This window comes from Barbus barbus (assembly GCF_936440315.1).
Source record: "Barbus barbus genome assembly, chromosome: 5".
NCBI lineage: Eukaryota > Metazoa > Chordata > Actinopteri > Cypriniformes > Cyprinidae > Barbus > Barbus barbus.
The window spans coordinates 1,915,024-1,935,261 of record NC_136733.1 but is presented as its reverse complement, the minus strand read 5'-3'; the positions used below and the strand labels follow the sequence as shown (position 1 = coordinate 1,935,261).

Here is a 20,238-nt window from a genome sequence, read left to right as displayed (position 1 = left end):
TCAGATAACTTAGATACCAACATAGACGTAACATTACAACTTGTATCTTCACAAAGGATGCATATGCCAATCTCTCAACATTTGTTTTCCTCTTTTGGAAAGTCATAAATTCTATTGTGGATTTCTGTCGCTGTTGGAACAAATAGGACTATATTTGTTGTAGATTCCATTAACCACCGTAGAAGCTTAGCCAACTATGATGAATGAAAGTATGAATGAGGACATGCAGTAGTTTTCAGGTTGCTTTACCTCCTCCTCTCGACCAGCTGCTATAGCCCTTCCTGAATCAGTCAACACACTCAGTGTTTTTCTCATGAGTAAGCATTATATAAAAGACTAAAGCTCCTCACACACAGATTCACAAAGTAGATGAGAGAACAATAGCTTGTTTTTGCTTGTGTTTATGGCATCAACATTAAAATATGACAAGCTCTTTCTCAGAAAAATGGTAAAAAAAAAAAAGGTTATTACAAACTAAATTCTGCTTGCTGTTGGTGCACGAAGACCTTGATAGAAGTGGAGTAGAATAATGAAATGCTCCAAAAGGGTAGAATATGATCTGCACAAGTGTGGAAAATATGATGGCATGGCTCAGACTCTGAGAGAACGAGCTCTGAATCAAACAGCACATGGTGCTCAGGCAGCGAGGAAAAAACACCACTTTAACCGCTAAAACTTCAGGAATTTGAAGCACTGCGTTGAGAGGAGCTGAGCACAGATACGCGTCCGTTTGCAGTCAGATGAAAGGCAGCAAAGAATATTAATGTAGTCGTTTATGACTCTAGGTTGCATGCAGTGAATTTAGGCTGATAGGAGTACTTTTTAACTTATATAGGGTAAACATCCCTATTAAGCTCACGTACCCATTAAGCACACTTCCATTTTTGAGCTCAGATTATAAAAAGAAAAAAATAACTATTATCCTACTTGATGTCTTAACCAATTGGTGTGTTTGTTACTATATACCTCCTGTAATTTGAAGTCAGTCAGATCATTGCGCACTGAGCTATGAGTCTCCATGTGTTCTCTCTGTCTGACAGATATTTAGAAAGCTGTCTAAAAACTTTCCCCAAAAGAGGAGCCCCTTAAATGTGTGTTTTTTAGATGTTTAAGCCCTTATTTTAGGTAAGTTTCACTACTTATTGTAAAACTAAGAGAATAATGTTCAGACTTTTGCATATCATAACCTGGAACATGGATGTGGGAAATAATTACATTAGATCCAAAAGCTAGTTTTAGCAACACAGCACAGATGCTACAGAACACAGTTAGCTGACTAGCTGTATAAGATTGTGTGCTACGCTAATATATTACTGCACAGGCATTACTGGCTTGTACTTATACATCCATAATATTATAAATTGACAGTTTATTGCTGGTCTGTGGTTTTACAGTGCTGTTATTTTTAAAGATTTCATTGTTTTAAGGTGAGCTTAAAGGGTGCACTACTATGAAAAGTAGTCTTAGCCTACTTACATAAATTAATGATGACCTGCAGCCAATGAGAGAGCAAGATACAGGGCAGCGGAAAGTTCAGGGAGGAGTTATAGACCACAATATCAGCAACTCTCTTTGCAGAATGCACAATCCTTGCTCCCCACGTCTCCCCAACCATTTCCTCCTCCATAATCTTTTTTTCTTTTTCGCCCTTTCGCTGCAAATCAACACATAGTTTGCGGATCAGACAGAGTTGTCGGCGATTCTTCCTATTGTAAAGTCATGCACTGTGTAACTTCCTGTCTCCGATACATGGTGCAATGTGAACACAGCAGCGACTGAATGCTACCCCAGATAGTCGTGCGGTGGGAAAACAACGGGGATCTGACGTCTTTGAAAATCATGCAGTGTGAACTCGGCATAACTTGTTGACTTTTAACATTGTGCTAATGTTTTGAATGAAACCTTCACTGGAACAATCCCTGTCTGTGAATTACACAAATCAAATTATGAAATCGCATAATGTGGTTTCGATTGGTTTTGTAAGCATTTGATTTCATGTAACTTTGTTGCACAGAACAGTTCTGAATTCCTTATTTGTAAAAATCTGATTCATATAGAGCAGCATTAATATTTGATATCATGTTAAGATAATTTAACACAGGAAGAACAGGTTAAATGGAGAATTAAATAGTTTTTTGTTTCTGATTGGCCTGATTTTGTTGTGAGCTTTAGTTTCACTGTATCATCAGGGTGAAGTACTAACAAGGTGTGCTTGTATTTCTGTATGATGACACTGAAAGGTTTCCAACAGTTGTGGATGTTTCTGGAAGCTCTTTTTAAAGCAGGTGAAGGTTTCTCCTAAATTAAATTCTTCTCAGTCCAGACAGTCGCCATTTTTAAGACGATTATTGCATCGTGCCAAAGGCTTTTCCCTCTGCTCAGGTCGGAAATCACATCTCGCCCATCACATCCACTCCAAAGCCAGACGACGCACATCCAGATCCAATTTAGATGGTGAAATGAAATTTCCCTGCATTCCAAAAAATTCCGACAGCGATGATATGGAATTCTTAGTATAACAGGAATTCCCTTGAGGGAGAATTTTTTTAATTAAAAAAAAAAAATTCCATGATGATGATGATGGTGGGTCAAAACACGAGCGGCGTCTCATTGTTATGCAGATGCGGCGATTGTTCACAGAAGCAGGTTTTTGCACCGCAGATGCTAATATCCAATTCTAATTTATATTCTGACACTTTAGACAAATGCGGCCCGTTTTCTTTTGAATGGAAACAAATCACAGGATGTATGATTGTATTTGATTGAATGAGACGGGAGAAGGGATGAATGTAATGAGCTTTATTGTCTGGTTACGGGAGTATATTTTAGGACGCAGACGCTCTTATCACAGCCGTACACAGCAGCATCTCTGAGCTGTCAGTCATATATCAGCATTGAGTTTATTATTGAATGTTAGGTTAACTAAAGCTCCTTCTCATGGAGTTAATGGCCTCCCAGCGCTTATTTAATGAGCGACCTCTCGTACGCACACTTATTTAATGTCGCTCCAGCAGTCTTTAGCTAAAGCACCTGACGGTGTTACTCACAGACCTGCAGAGATGCTGATATTCAGTTATTTAACTCATAATAGAGTATTTTAATAATACACACTGAACTCAATGCAGTGTGACCACACTCACATTGTAAAAAGGGGCATAATAGGTGCCCTTTAAGTGATGAATGCATTCTAGTATGTGTGTTTAGAGTTCAACTTTCATATTTTGAGATAGAAACTGTGCAAGATTTTTTATGCACCCAAATATAATGCTTAATGTTTGGGGTTTGTTTATGATCATTCATACTAGTGATGCTTGTCATAGCAAGCACGACTCACTAATTCTCCAGGTCTCTTCTTTATTAAGGAAAATTCATTAGTTGAAAGTACAGTTATTAATGTCCCTGCTGAATACTGAAGTGAGCTATTCAATCCGTTTTAAACATGCATTGTAATACACTCACAGCATTAGACATTTGTCTCTTGCAGACGTCTGGTGTGTGTCTCTCTGTAGGGTACACACACACACACACACACGTTTATTATTGTGTTGCTCATAACAGACAGTCTGCTCGTGGTTTCTCGTCTCTGGGGGTTTGTTGATGGTAAAATGCTGATGTCTGTGTTTTCATTTGACCTGCGAGAGGCAGATTTGGTCATGTGCTTCTTTACAGTAATTTAAGAAGGGAAGTTCACTGTTATTTTACCAGAAGTATGGATACACTCATACAAATAAAGGTTCTTTATAGGCCTCGATGGTTCCGTGAAGAACCTTTAAAGGGGTTGCAAAATTCACTTTTACATGGTGTTTGAATATAAATGTTTGGTGGTTGTGTACACGCACTGCAATGATAAAAATCAGTCCATTTCTTTCTTTTTTTTTTAAATCCCTCAAAATAATAACCCCTTTCTCAAATCAAGCCATTCACAGATTCTGGCCTGATGTACGTCACACAGACCCCTCCCACGATTGTTGATTGACACTGGTGTTTTAGCACAGACCCATCTTAAATTAGCTGTAAACAGTCCGCCATTGTTTCGACGCCAGAGCAGATGTTGACAAAAATGTCTCCCAAGCGATTGAGGTGTTTTGTTGTTGGATGTAAAAATGAACACAGCAGTCGTCATTTACTCCTGACATCTGAGCCGCTGAAGACGCAGAGGATTACGTTTGTTTTTGATGCATCTATGTTTGCGCGAATCGTTCATGATCCAGAATCTTTGCAAATCACGTTTCCTAATAATGTGCTAGTTAGTAAGTTCCGCGGCTAAAGTTAACAGTCTCATGAGAACGGCTCATCACCCCACAGAAGAGAGGGGCAGGGTGAGCAGACCACATTATCATTTAAAGAGACATGCGCTGAAACGACTTGCTGTGAACAGAGCTGTTTTTGACAAGGTAAAAAGGGTGTTGTTTTACACTACCATTGCAAAATTTTTACCAAAGTATGGTATAGACTTTTCATGAAGACCCTAAAGAATCATACCAACTTGTGGGGCATCTGATGTCCCCTTTAACACCCATAGAACCTTTTTACTGCAGGGCTAAGTGAGAAATGTTACTTAGGCAACTTGCTGAATTAAAAAAAAGTCAGTTTATTATTTTTAATAATAATAATAATTCATTACATTTTATATAGCACTTTTCCGGGTACTCAAAGCACTTTACATGAAACCCATTTAAAATTTTATTCAAGTTAACATTTATTTTAATGAAAGTTTATTTTTCTGGTTTTAGTTAACTATAATAACCCTAGTCACAGTCAGTCTCTGTTTCTTTGTGACATTGTGAATTTTTTCTCGTATTTTTGTTTTCTGGAGACAAAAATAGACTAGTATATACTTCTGATATTCCACTTTAATGATGTTAGATGTGTAAAGATTCACAACAGATGTTTCTTTCATGGATTCTTTGTATCGCTTTGATTTACAGTTTTTAAGAAGTGACAAATTAACTCGCCATCCTCGTTTGTCTCTCTCTGTTTATCTCTGCCTTCCTTTTTTCACTCCATTCCTTCAGCTTTCATGAGTGTAAGTGTGTGTGTGTGTGTGTGTGTCAGGATGTTTTTATGCTGCTCTGAAAATGATTAGATGTGTCATCTGTCTGTCTGTCTATTTATCTGTCTCTCACTCTCACCCAAACTGAATATGTTTAAAAATCCCACTCCAGTTCTAGACAGTGTATCTAGTCGAGTGTTTCTGAGATGTCACAGTATGACTGCCACATCAAAACTGATGTCCTGACATATTCTGGACTTATTATTCGCTTCTCGCTGCTGGAGTTTAACGGCACTGTAGAGTCACTTTTGAGAGTTTTTAAGTGATAATTCACCTGCCGTTATTTACTCACCATCATGTCTTTCCAACCCTTTATCTCAGTACTTTTACAGTACTATTTAAGACTATATATCTTTTGTAGAGTAGAGCCCTTTTATTTTTCCCAAATTCCATTTTATTTTTTTCCAAATTTAATTAAATAGTTTTTTTGTTGTTGTTGTTGTTTTTTGTCCTTGTTTTAGTTTTTCTGGACTCTATTTTAATGTTTAAATTAAATGTTAGTGATAAAAAACATTTCTAATGAATTAAAATCATGAAACTTATACAATTTAACAACAATTTATTAAAAGTGTAACAAACATTAAGTGTTTAAAGCCCTTGTCTTGGGTTTAAATTTGAATAAAATTGTAATAAAAACATGTCTAAAACTTTAACTACTTAATTATGATTTTATACAAAAATTGTATTGTGAAAAAAAAAAAAATTAATACACAAAACATGAACAATAAGTCTTTTAATATGCAGTAAATTTAAGAATAAACAATGCCTTTTAATTTTTTGGCAAACAAATTGCTGCACAACAAATGTTTGGAGTTAAAACTCAAACATGGAGGAAAAATGGTCATTATTCCTTAAATGTATAATTACTACTATTATTATTACTACGACTTTGAAAAGTACACTCCACTGTACAATAGGATGTTAAACCAAACTTTTTTTAATGAGTTGTATTGAAGTTTCTGTGTGTAAGTGATACAATGATAGATTTTCTCAAATGAAATCATAGGGCTCTAGCAAAGTTACAATAAATGCAGGCAGTGATGAGGACTTTCATTTATCTGAAGTGACTTGGCAAGGATGCAAAAGCAACAGAAAAATATGCAAATCGTGCTTCTACGATAGATTTAATTTGCTGCATTTGTTTAATGGAAGAAATGACATTAAGATGAGTAAATGATGACAGAATTCAGGCAAACTATTCCTTTAACTCATTCAAAGTTTTAACAAACCATTATTATATTTGTTCACTGCCTAATCTCGTTGCATTTATGTACTGTTCTCCAGTTCTAAATTTATTCCATACATAAATTTAATGAACAGTGATGTTCAAATTCATTGCATTTCTCCATCTTTTTCCTTTCAAGGTCAGTTAGTCACCCACAATATGGCACAATTTACTCCGGCAGACCTTTGTTAGATGGGCTTTTTTCTCTTTGCTGAGTTCGCTCTGATTAATTGACTTCCCGTGGAGCTCTTGGCTGAAATGGCCAAATTTGTTAAAGGCGAGTCTTTGTGCTGGTAACCCAGGGGCCACCGCACTTCTTGAAAGAGCCCTGAAACATTTGCGTGTAGACAATTGTGTCGTCACTGAGCTGAGAACAGCTCCACCTGTGTCTCTCCTCGCACGCAGGGGTCGCCACCTGCGCTTCATTCATTATGTGTTTGTTAAAGTTATTTCCCCGGAGTAACAAACTCGGTGGCCTTCAGCAGAAACGGCTGATGGAGCGCTTGCTTAAAAGCGGCATTGCCATGGAAACCGCCTCCAGACTCGTCACCGGGTCAGCATGTGTTTGAAAGCGGCACGCAGCCTTCAATTATCTCTGTTTGTATCTGCGTTGATTAGAGAGGAAGAGAGAGAGGGGCATGATGGGAACTCCAGCAGACAGTCTTTTCTCCGCCTGAATCTTCCCACACCTGCAGTGTGTTTGTCTATGCAGATGGCCAGCAGTCCTCAGGAGGAGTGATTAAAGGAATATTTCACCCAAACTTGGCAATATGTTTTTAAACAACAACTGTTTTATGTTTCAGAATTATTACATTTAAAATAAGTGAAGTTGAAGTATTTCTGAAAAAATTCTGAGAAAACTTGCAATTGCGATTCATAAACTCACAGCTGCAAGTTAATAATTGCAAGATGAAAATTCAGAATTGCAAGAAATGCACTTGCAATTTCAGAATTTTTTTCATAATTGCAAGCTATATCTCAATTATACACATTATCGGCCGATTCTGATATCAGTCTGATAATATCGTGCATCCCTAATTGAGAGACGCAAACTTGGAGATGAGGAAAAAGGACAAAATTGCAAGATGTGAACTTGTAATTTCTTACTTTTTTCTCTGAATTGCGAGCTTAGTTCATAATCAAAATAAGTTATTAATTTGCAATATGTAAACTCAGAATTCTGTTAAAAAAGTAGGAATTGTGAGATGTGCAATTATAAAAACTCAATTTGTGTTTTTTGCAATTGCAAGTTATTAATTGCGAGATGTAAACTCAGAATTCTGATTTGAAGTCCTAGATGTAAACTAGCAGTTTTTGATTTATAAATTGCAATTTCTGACTTTTTTTTTTTTCTCTGAATTGTGAATTTATACCTAACAATTGCAAGTTAATAATTGCGAGATGTAAGGTCAGAATCCTGATGAAAATAAGTCCGAATTGCGAGAAGTGAACTCGAGAAGTAAATAGAAAATTGTGAGAAGTGAGTTAAGTGCAAGTTATAAATTCTGAATTCTGAAAAATGTCTGAAATGTGAGATGAAAAAGTCGCAATTACGTTTTAATATTTTTATTTCTGTGTCGGAAATAAGCTATATAGGTTCATTAGGTTGTGATAGAAATGCCAATGCAAAATAAATAGAAATGTATATTAAAACTTGTGAATTTTCAATTATAATAAATCAATAATAATATAATAAAAATGAGAAAAAAATATTATCATGATCTGATATTAAAATTGTAATATAATAAATACAATAATGATATTAATTTCAACCATCCTATTTTAATGTAAACATTAAAGTTTTCATTCTTGATGGTTATTGAAAGGTTGGAACATTACTTAATTTCTCACAGGGGATGTAAAGTAAATCATTTAATTTAAGAGAATAGAATCCAGCAGCATATGGTGTGTCATAGTTAAATGCTAGTTAAGACAAAATATTCTCATAATTAATCGCTCCAATAGGTCGTCAAGAGATATTTACTGTAAAACATTAATGAGAGGTATAATAGTGAGAGTAAACTCCTATGTGTGTGTGTGTGTGTGTGTGTGTGTGTGTGTGTGTGTGTGTGTGTGTGAAGGAGAACAAGAGATGAATAAGGAATGATATATGACATCTGTGTAAAATTAATGACATGCGGCTAATGAGTGTTTTCCTTCTCATTTATGTCTCGTATAACCTGAAAATCTGTCTAATAGAATGATGCACATTATAAATCTTAAATCATTGTGTTTTAAGGGAATTGAGCATTAAATTTACATTAAGAACTTGTACAGTGACTTTATCCTTACATTCATTCAGATACTAAAGATATGGTTATATTAAAAAATATTCTATTTTATTTTGCAAAAAGGAAATAAAGCCTCTTATATAACCATAACTTTTTTTGCATTTTACATTATTTTAGGACTATTAAGTGCATTTGCCTGATGTGCATAGACATTTTATTTATTCCTTTTTTTTGTAACTCATTTCTCATTCTTTCTGAATGTGATTCTCATTAGATTAACATTACTATAATATAGTATTTTAGAATGAGTTGTCTTCATAATGTCAAAATGCAGCTGGCTGATACACATTATAAATCATAAATCACATTCAGTCTGATATTATAGATATGATAAAAATAAGAGATTATGCTTTGCATAATGAAAATGCATTTTTGGGACTATTAAACAAATTTCCCTAAAGTATATATGTTTTATTTATTTATTTTATAGTTTGTATTTTATTATTATTTTTTTGTTTTTGTTTTTGTAATTCTCATTCTTTCTTAATGTTACTCGCATTAGATTATCATTACTATAATATATTATTTTAGAGTGAATTGTCATGGAAATAATGTCAAAATGCTAAACTTTTCATTGTACTAAAATAAGCCTTATATTTTATTAATTTCAGTCATTAATCTCAAAATGTAATTTCCTCTGTGTTTTTGAGTTTTAGGTTGAACTATCTAGTCATTTTGTTGGGAATTGATCAGGGAATGCTGCCGGATGTGGACTTGCGCGAGTGTTTTCTCTTCCTTCGAGCAGAAAGCCCATCTGTGCGCGAACAGGAACCCCTGTCGACTCCATTATGCTGCTAATGGAGGTCTGTGTTTTAATGGAGATGAGCTTTGCTCCAAGACCCTTCGCATCGGAGATGCAACTATTAATGTAGAGCGGCGCGACCCATCCATAATCAGAACAAAAGGATGGTCTTGCCGTCCAGCGCAGATGCCTCTGTAACGAGCAGGCATCTATCATATCCCAACAGCCCTGGCGGGAGACACGAGCGCTCGGATAAGAGTCACGCGTAAGTGCGCCAGCCAATCACAGCTGATTTAGACAGGATCGCTTTCACACATGATTGACAGGGCTTTTAAACATTACTTAAAGTGTATTAAGATAATGACAAACCTCTATGACTACAAAATGACTCTCATGAATATTATAATTCAGCAGTGGAGGTTTTAGGGGTTGTGGCTCCTATTGGGGTCTTGTATTGTTTCTAATTAAGATATTGTTATTTTTTGGTGAAAAATAAAAGAAGACATTGTTAGAATGTTCATCCAGCTCCTTTACATACAAATTTAACTATTTATTTTTGGGTCTGTTCCTCACAGTTCCTCTGTCACTCACAGTTCAGATGCCTTAAGAAGAAATTCAGTGTACTTTATAAATACTTTTTTTGTTGATTTATTTTTTTGCAGTAAAAATACAATAATAAATTCAGCCATATACAGTAAAGTACAGTAGAAACAGTTATATTGTGCAACATTTCTATAATTTAAAATAACTGTTTTGTATTTGGATATATTTTAAAATGTAATGTATTAATGTGATGCAGTTTATGCCTTTTATGGTGTTTTTGGAGCTGTAAAATATTAATAGGGATGCAACGATACAATTTTTTCAGAACCGATCTGATCCGATCCTGAGTATCTGCCGATACCGATCCAATCCGATACCGATTTTTTTTTTTAAATCGATGTAGAATTTCTATATGTCTGTGTATGTTACTCTTCTCTGTGTTAAACACAATCTACTACATATCGATAACTTAATTTGAATGAAAAATAACAAATGAAAAATTATATAATCATAATCTATGACAAAAATACTATTATAAACTTAGTTTATAATACAGCAAAAGATACTCTAGAAAAATCATGGGTGCACAATAATTTTATAAAACCTAATGAAACATTTTTATTTACAAATAAAAGTGAATAAGTGTAGGACTAAATCTGGTGAAATTATACACATTGCTCTTTGAATTGTTGTAAAACAAATTCATGAAAAAACAAGCAAATATATAAATATATAGGCTACTATAAAATTAAAATGCATTTCTTTTAAATCTATAGCACAGTAATGAAGGCAGCAACATATGATAGATAGGACAGAACAAGAAAGACTGTTAATAATCTTTCATTGCGCAAAAGTAAGGCACCAATATAGAGCAGCAGAAATCCCGTTCGCAGAATGATCCGCTTGAAGCGACACGGAGTCACAGCGCGCAGCCCTCGGAGTCCGCATAGAAACGTTCAAAGTACAAAGGGAAGAGATATTGATGCGTAGTGTATTAAATCTGTGCGTAAGTTTATTAAGCCTTTTCTTTTAACAGTTTTAAACCTCAGTGCGCTCTTGAAGAGAGTTTGACTGTAGAAACCGAACGTGACACAGTTTGATTGCTGAATGGAGGATGACAGACAGCCGCGGCGGAGAGAAGAGTTTACCTGAACTTGAATTTAAAGACTATTCATCTGTACCTCAGATTAAACTATGGAACAGCTTCAGAACACTTATAGTGCACGGAAACTTTATGGTGCTTTATAATGTTTTTGTGCCTTTCGTGGGGCTCAACAATAAGACAGAATAGTATGCGCACAATATCGGATTTGAATCGGTCTCCTCTGACCGATACCCGATCCGGAGAAAATGCCCGTATCGGCGCCGATACCGATCATGAGTATCGGATCGATGCATCCCTAAATATTAATAGATAATAGGGCTGCACAATTTTCAAAATAAAACTGAAATTATGATTTGGCTTAGTGTGATTATCAAATCACACAGGCTGTGATTTCATTAGAAAAATGTAATTAAAAAAATTATTTATTTATTTATTCATTCCACTTAATAATAATAAACAGAGAAAAATACCCGAACCGCCTTGGTCTACGTGAGGAAAAAAATAATTAAAATAGTAAAAGTAAAATATTATTATTATTATTATTAATAATAATAATAATTCTGATTCAGCAGCCAAAAAGAAAATGTAATTTATTTTTTTATTTAATTTTTTTCACGTTAACAAACAGAAACAAATACCAGAACCACCTCAAACTAGACTGAGGTACAATAAAATAAACAACAACATTAATAATACTAGTAACAATTAGTCATATTGCGCTATAATCATATAATCACAACATTTTGGCCAAATTATGCAGCCATACAAACCTGGATTAAAATTTTTGAATTGCACTAAATTGCAGTTTTTATCAGAAAAAAATCTCTTTTTCCACAAACATGCAGCCCTAATAGATAGTAACCAATAGTCCTGTTACTGTAACTAAAAGTAAGAATTCAGATGTAAGAGTAACAGTTAAGCCCCCAATCTGGTGTAGTAAAGCAGGCCATTCTTTCAAAGCAATTAAAATGATGATCCCAAATGCTGGATGCTGAACTACCTGCCCGTCTGGCATCTGGACGTCCTGGCAGCAGGTGAGTCTCTTTAGACTCTCAAGTTTGGCAGGAGATTTGAGCAGGACCTGAGCTGTAGTCTGGTTTAGGTTCGGTCATTAGAGGAGAAAGAGAGAGTGGCAGATGCTGTTACTGACTTCTCTCTCAGAAGAACAACATTTATTCCTGGATGGAGAACTGCATTGCAGTCTTATGCATGTTAATATGTATGAATTCAGAGCTGTTGCTGTATGACTTGCGTAGGCCTGCATTGTGGATGAAGATAGCATCTTTTCTCGGGTTGTTTGTGGACTCTTTACTCTAAATATGATCATGCATATTGACTCTAGAGCGATTGCATCCCAGTTGCACTCAGCAGACGTCTGGATTGGCATCCGTACAGTCAGAATCAGCAGTAGGATGAGCAGCTGGTTTGTATTTCATCTGATGTAATAGCAAAACCTAGTCGACACCAACAAAGGCAGTGTGTTGGGATTCAACTAAATCAGATGAACTGTGAAGCTGTGTGTAAGTTGCAAAGGCATCAAGATAGAGTGAAGTTGATTTGTAATTGGAGCACTGTAGTTTTGATGCTTTGTGATATGCTTTTTGCTTTCAGTGATTATAAAATAAGACAAACTCGAATTATCCATGAACTCAGAAGTGGTTCTGCCTAGTGTGATTTTGTGTGCGTAATGTGTATTTACACATTTTAAATTCAAAATGTTGTGTATATATTGTATTATTTAGCCTACTATTATTAAAATGTATTATACTACCGTTTGGGGTCGGTTTATTTTTTTTAAAGAAATCTCTTCTGCTCAACAAGGTTGCATTTATTTTATCAAGAATATAGTAAAAAATATATAAAATATTAAAATTTAAAATGGCTGTTTTCTATGTGAATATATTGTAAAGTGTTATATCTGTGATCAAACTGAATTTTCAGCATAATTTCTTAAGTCTTCAGTGTCACATGATCCTTCAGAAATCGTTCTGATTGAAACATTTCTGATTATTATCAATGTTGAAAACAGTGGATAGTGGAAACTGTGATATGTTTTTTTTTTTTTTTTAGGAATAAAAAAAAAAAAAAACAGCATTTATTTGAAATAGAAATCTTTTGTGACATTAGAAGTGTCTTTACGGTCATTTCAGATCAAATGAATGTGTCCTTGCTGAATAAAATGATTAATTTCTTGAATAAAATGCTAAAATCGTGTATGCTGTGTACAGTACTCTGTATTTACATCTCCCTTTGAGTCTGAACATCTCTGTGTGGCTTTACATTCAGTGAAAACACCCTCCACCCTAAAATGACACCAGTTCCAGCTGGCATGACATGAACAAAACACACACGCTCTGCTGAAATCAAAGCTGTCACCCTTCAGATTCGCCAGCGGGCAAAACCAGGAAAAAAAGCACAGAGGGAGGAGCACTGATGGAGCATTTCTGACGTTTTGGTCCATTTTCTCATAATGCTGAGTTCTTGAATTATTTGTTGTTTATTGGTGTTTTTAATCATATTTAGTGGGTTTTTCAGTGGAGAGACTTAAGCTGTTAATTAGAGAGCTGATACAATATACAGAATTACCACAATTAAAGTTTTGTCCATTTGGTTTAATACTAAAAAAAAAAAATCTTTAATATGGTAAAATCACTGTATGCAGGCCTTGAGTGGTTTATGACTTTGTTTTTCTGTATTTTCTGTTTTTTGCATCACAGGAAGGATACTGTGTGCACATTTCTGACATTTTGGTCAAATTTATGATGATTTCACAATCGCTTTGGTGATTTTAAAATCATATTTATTGGGTTTTTCAGTGGACAAGCTGAAACCATTAACTAAAGACCAGCATCGTGGCTGTCGTATGCTGATTTACCACAATTCAAGTATTTTCCACTTTAGTACCTAAAAACACCGCTTTAACACCTTAAACTACCACCTTGAGTGGTTTATGGTGTTATTTTGCTGTATTTTCTGCTCTTTGCGTCACAGGGTTTGTCTTCTGTATCTGCTCCTCTCTTTATTTGTTTCTTTCTCAGCTGTGACGGATGAATTAAGCTGGACGGATTGAGTGTCCACAGCTCAGATGTGTGTGTCAGTGTGTCTGGCTGTCCTCCAGACGCTTTAGAGATCTTCATGCTAGCGCTCAAACTGATCTTCTTGTGTGTTTGCTCTCCTCAGAATGGCAGGGACTACGGGTTCCTGGTGCGGCAGAACTCGGAGCTGCTGCGGGCGCTGGAGGAGATGGAGAAATCATGCAACGCTCTCAGAGAGGACAACAGGATACTGGTGAGACCTCATCAGCTCGTAGGAGTCCTGCAGATCATCTGAGTGTTCAAACATCTCCACCGAATTGATTTGCATTTGTATTTTAAGTGATTCGTTTGTTCAGTATATTCATTGAAAATGTAGAATTTGTATTTGAGCATTTTTTAAATTTTTATACACACATAGTTTTTACTTTTTAACTGAAACTAATTAAATATTAAAAATATTTCATTTTGTTTAGTTCCACATAAGTACTACAATAACTAAAATTAATAAATAGACATTGATTGAGACATAAAAAAAAAAAAAAAAATTATTACTTTAAAATAAGTGAAAACAAAATATGAAAATTTAATATAATTCAAAAGTTATAGTAGTATATCAGTGATATACTGCCATATAACGTAAATTATTATTTCATTTTTTCCTAACATTTTCTATTCTTAAACATTTTCTATATTTCAAGCATTCATGCTCAAATCAATATTGCAAACAGAATATATAAAAATTAATTACATTTAAAATAATCGCTCAAAAAATAATAGCATATCAGTGATACTTAAATAGCACTTCCTTATAATGTTAATCATAATTTAGTTTTTTATTAGCATTTTCTATCCGTAAATGTGCTGTTTTGCAATAATTTTTGCGCAAATCAATATTGCATGTGCTAGTATTTATTTATTTGGAAAATAGCATTGCAGCACTTAATATTCATTGTGCATGGGTTTATTTTGTGGAAATGATTGGTTGACTGCACATTTATCCCTTATGTAGCACATTCAAATATTTGATCTCAAAAGACCAAGGAAAATTCTCTTAATATAAACCCTTCACATTTTTCATCATTTTTCATATTTAATCCCATTTTAGCTTGCTTGCAGTTCTCAAACTGTTGTGGTGTGACACGATTTGTTTTAAATATCCCATTTTTAAATACACACTCTGCATTATTAGGCCTGAATCTGTTATTTATATTTCACCCCTTTGAACATATTTGATATTGCTTTCAGTCTCTCAGATTCTCTCTTTATTCTCCAATACTAATTCACAAATATCCGTGTTTCATCAGAGGAAGAGCAGTTCTCCAGAGACGGAGGAGAAAGCGAAGAGGTTAAGGAAGAAGAACACCGAACTCGCCGTCATCGCCAAACGCTTGGAGGAGAGAGCGAGAAAACTACAGGAAGCCAACCTGAAAGTGGTGCGTGCACAATTATACAGCTTCATATGATTTAGTGTCTAGAGTTGATTGCACCACAGCATGAGTTTTAGCATTTGAAGTAAAACACTTCAGGCAAAACTGTTGTTTTTTTTTCATGCATGGATACATTTTCTGGCTGTTTTGCTTCAATAACTTGTCTTCTTTTAGATTAGTGGAAAGAAAACAATCCAAATGCACATTTAAGTGTTTATTTCATTACACTTTATGTCTTTGCTACAGTAGATTTAAATTCCTTTAAAGATTTTTCTTTTTTTCAGCATTTAGAATAAACTTTACAGTTCTATTCCAATCTATATTCTGAAGGGTTTTTAGAGAATTCATATGTCATTTTCACTGATTTATGTAACGTATTTTTTCCTAAAAACTTTTTTTTTTTTGGTTGTTTACCGTATTTTCTTATTGATGAAGTGATAAAAAGAGAAATGTAAAATCATCCCTGTAAAAAAACTTGAACTCTAATATGTCAACAAATTAAACATGAATTGTGAACCTGACTTTAATTAGTGTTTAGATTTCTGTTATTTAATTGCATTTGCATATTTCAACATTTCAGAAAACTTGTAATACAACACAACAGCACAACTAAATGTACAGTGATTAATCAACTTAAGATTCATTTATATGTATTATTAATAATTTTTTTGCCCTATACACCTGTTGTGTTTTGCATAAAATGCATTTCAGTTATCAATGCAAAAGTACAATATTTTAGTTTTTTCTTGTAAGTCTGAATATGAAGGCATTACATTGATTTTAAACTTTTAATGCGAAAGACGATGGGTAAATGATTGGAAAATATGTTTTTGATGGAACTATTCATTTATTTTATTACTGGATTTTTGAATGTGGTATTATCTGCCCTTCTGCCTTTGGTGGAAATTAAATCCTGTTATTTAGCGTCTTTTGAACTGAATGATACAATATAGAGCAGCTGACCTGACCAACCTGTCCAGTTTTTACTAATCAAACACTCATGGCTCATTCAGTGCTCTCTTTTGTCTCAAATATAAAACGCCAAACCACAGATTGAGCTTTTATTGACTTTTCTTGCTGTTGAATTTGTTCTGAATGACTGTGACTAGTTAAATACATTACAGCATGTTCTTAAACAAGCTTCTGTTTTACAGTGACTTTGAGCTTTTGATGTAGAGCAACAATACTGGTTACATAAGACAAGACGAAACTGCACACAATACTTTGAATGTCACTTTGAATACTGCAGTAGAGGAGTGAATGATGACGTGTGTGTGTGTGTGTATGAGAAAGTTTCACCCCTCTGTATGTCTGGTACACTGTAACTCTAGTCCACATGTATGGCCCACCTGTCAGCTCCCAGGTGCTCATGGGTAATGACTGACACTCACAGCACAACACCTGTTACTTGCTTGCATCAGTCCTGTCTCTCCCTCACATGCCCTTTGTTCCTAGTTCAGCTAATTTTGTCTTTTAGTCTGTGTTATTTTAAATAATTTACTTAGATGTGTTTTACAGTGTTTCCAGAAGAGTATTGCATTAATTTCCCCCAAACATTTTACACTGAAAATCTACTTGACTTTATTATATTGTACTAAAGTTTATCTTGTTTTATTGTCATTTATTTTGCAGTTGAAATATATTATTATTATTATTATTATTAATTAATTAAGTTTAGTTAATTTAGCTAATTTAGTTAAAAAACAAATACGACCTCACGTTGTGTCAATCACGTTTACACACTGCCTCTGAAACTTTCGTCCGTCATAAAAAAAATCGGATCAGGTTCGATTTTCTGCGTTTTCGCATCCGTAGCATGCATTTTGATAGGAAATGATGAGGAATACGAAAAAAACTGAAAAACGAACACGAAAATTTCAGTCTCATTGTGCAATGACCTTTACACTTTATATTAAAATAAAGAAAGTGTGGAAATGTCCTATTGATTTAAAGTCCACCAACAACAAAAAAACTATAACTATAATATCATCTACACAGATGGATAATAAAATGCTGTTATTGTTATAGTTGTGGTGATTTCACTGTCCAGTGATTATTAAAACTGATTGTCCTTGGTGTGACGGGCCCTTTAAATTCATGTGATTTCAATTTAAATTGTGATGACAACATTTGTGAACTGTGATTGGTCTTTATTCTTGCATTTATTGCAAGCACTGACATTTCCTTTTTCAAATGCAAATCCAAGAATAGCATGTGATTGGCTGCTTTATCTGAAGGCGTGTCCTCTGTGTGCTTTCTGATTGGTGGAATGCTGTGATTGACAGCTGGAGTAATTCATAACACTGATTGTAGTTGTTGTAGATGATTTCTATATAAACTCCTGCTTTTTGTTTCCAGGTAAATAGTCCGATGCCAGTGAAAGCAGGCGCTGTGGAGCAGTACAAGCGTGCGTTTGCCCGTCAGAGAGCCAGAGACCTGGCGCAGCACGCAGACACGCTGCTGTGTAAAGACAAACAGATCGCAGCACTGCAGCAGGAGTGCAGACAGCTGGAGACACGGCTGGGACAGGGGAAGGTATCTCCCTCACTGAAACCATAAGGCATCTTTAATAAGTGGTGTTTGCCAAGTCAAGCATCACTAGTACTGGTGCTTAAAGAATGACTGATTTGCATCAGAATCTCAGTGGATCTGGGGCCGGTTGCATAAACTGCTTAGACTAGTCTTAAAAAGTTAACCATCTAATTTGTTTTCATGTAGACTGGTCATAACTGTTTACAGTTACAAATATGTAGATTGACCCAATTTTAATCAGAAAAGTGAGACTGATTATCTCTTGGCCAACTGGTAGTTTTTCAAACTAGTTCTTAAGATACAGTCATAGTATCTATGTTTATGCAACTGGCCCCTGGTAATTTTTTTTTTTTGTAGTTCAGCATTTTAGTCTACCATAGTCTTATTTTATTTTTATTTTAATTTTGGCATTTATTTTTCTTTTTTTTTTGCATTAGAATCATTTTATTTTATTTAGATCTCATATGTTTTTTTTTTAATCAAGAACTATCTGACCAACTTGTTGATTGTAATAATTACTAAATTTCTAACATGATTTCTGTGCAGTTGCTCGTGTATTTCAGTTCTCAGTTCCCTCATGCATTTTCATTATTGTGACTTCTGTTGCCACCTGCTGGAGATGTCATATACTGCACATAGTCAGCATTTACTGAACACATGCTTTTAGTACATGGACATAAATTTGAAGTCTGAACCTGGAACATAACTTAATTTGTCACACCGCAGGACTATAACTGCTCCTAAAGCTGTGAATGTCATTGAGATGATGGATCACGTCTCTCTCTCAGGGTCCTGTGGGAATCAGTGAGTTTGAACGTCTCCTGAAGGAGTCTCAGAAGGAGGTGTTGCGTCTGCAGAGGCAGCTGTCTGTCACCTCCTCCAGAGACCAGAGCAGTGCCACGACAGAAAACCCTTCAGAGACACAGGACCAAGATAGGGTGAGAGCAAAAACAAGCCCATGTTTCCCAACACTGAGCAAACACATTCGCTCTCTGATGCAACACAGGAATGCTTATTTTATATAATATATTATTTATTTAGCAAAAAATATGAATTATTTAAATGGGCCAGTGGTAGTGTTATTTTAGTATTATTGAGATGTTGTATTTTTAATTAATATTTTGGAGTAGTTTTTTTTTTGTGTATTTTGCATTTTTATTTTATCTTAAGTTTTAGTAATTTTGTTGTGTTTTTGAGATTTTTAGTTTTTTTATTAGATTTTTTATTTTTCATTATTTTTTTATTTAAATGTTTATTTTTTTTTTTATGGTTTTATGGTCAAATTTTAAATATTCATATTCAGCCCTCAATGTACATATTATTCTTTTAATTTTGCAGTTCTTGGTTTGATTTTAAGGGAATTTGTGTTAAATTTTGTGTAGTTTATTTTCAAAAATGCATTTTAGTCAAAATGGATATATTGTTTTCTTTTTTTTATCGGGTGCTAAAAATTTCTGACTATTTGTAATCATTTCAAAATATAAAATATTTTCTTTGTACTTTTGCTCATGTTTCAGCTCTATTACCTCTTAATAGGTTTTTTTCCCCAACAAAGGTTTAGTCAGCTTTATTTTACTTTATTTACATATTACATTCTATTCTTTTAAACATGCAGTTCTTGGTTTAAATTTAACATTTTTATAAAATTTTCTGCAATAATTTGTCATTTTAGAGGTCGGTCACCTCGTGTAAAATCTGGGTCGTGATTCTTGTGAAGCAAAACCAGTTGAAACCCGCTGGCCTGCATCATGCTGACCAGTGTGGCGTAATCCTCTCAATCCACTGGTGAACTGTTGTAATGCTGTTATTGCTCGTCCGTTTCTCTGCGCTCTGAAGTGTCATTGATATAAACGGATATCTAGAGGATTCTTCCTGAACCTCTGTGAAATCGGCCGGTCAGGAGTCGGATTATATTGTGTGTGTGTGTGTGTGTGTGTTGTGATGTGTCTGTTCCTGTGGGGTTTTTCAGGGCTTATTTTGTGTTTACACTCAAATGAATGTTGTTTCTGCTCTTATGTAATGGACTACACCATAATCTGTAATACTAGCTAATGAGCAACTCTATATACTGAAACCTGTGTGTGTGTGTGTTCCCATATACCAATTTAATCAGGTGCAGTAGACATGTTTAATTAGCTAAATGTATGGCTGTTTTTCCAGTTTAGTTTTTCCAGTGCTGCAAAAATGTACAGTAGATGAGTTTGTTTCTTCATCAGATTTGGAGAAATGTAGCATTTCATCACTTGCTCAGCAATGGATCCTCTGCAGTGAATGGGTGCCGTCAG

The 20,238-nt window shown here is 34.7% G+C and overlaps 1 protein-coding gene across 1 annotated transcript in view; it reads left to right on the top strand.

The window, feature by feature from the left end:
• The window catches only part of tspoap1 (TSPO associated protein 1), a gene marked incomplete at both ends in the record, with an annotated part of 111,680 nt that overhangs the window by 43,313 nt on the left and 48,129 nt on the right, over positions 1 to 20,238 (top strand). Inside the window, 4 exons of the mRNA XM_079417078.1 lie at positions 14,140 to 14,247; positions 15,299 to 15,427; positions 17,780 to 17,956; positions 18,742 to 18,891. Coding sequence (XP_079273204.1) covers positions 14,140 to 14,247; positions 15,299 to 15,427; positions 17,780 to 17,956; positions 18,742 to 18,891 — 564 coding nt within the window. The remainder of the gene's footprint in view (positions 1 to 14,139; positions 14,248 to 15,298; positions 15,428 to 17,779; positions 17,957 to 18,741; positions 18,892 to 20,238) is intronic.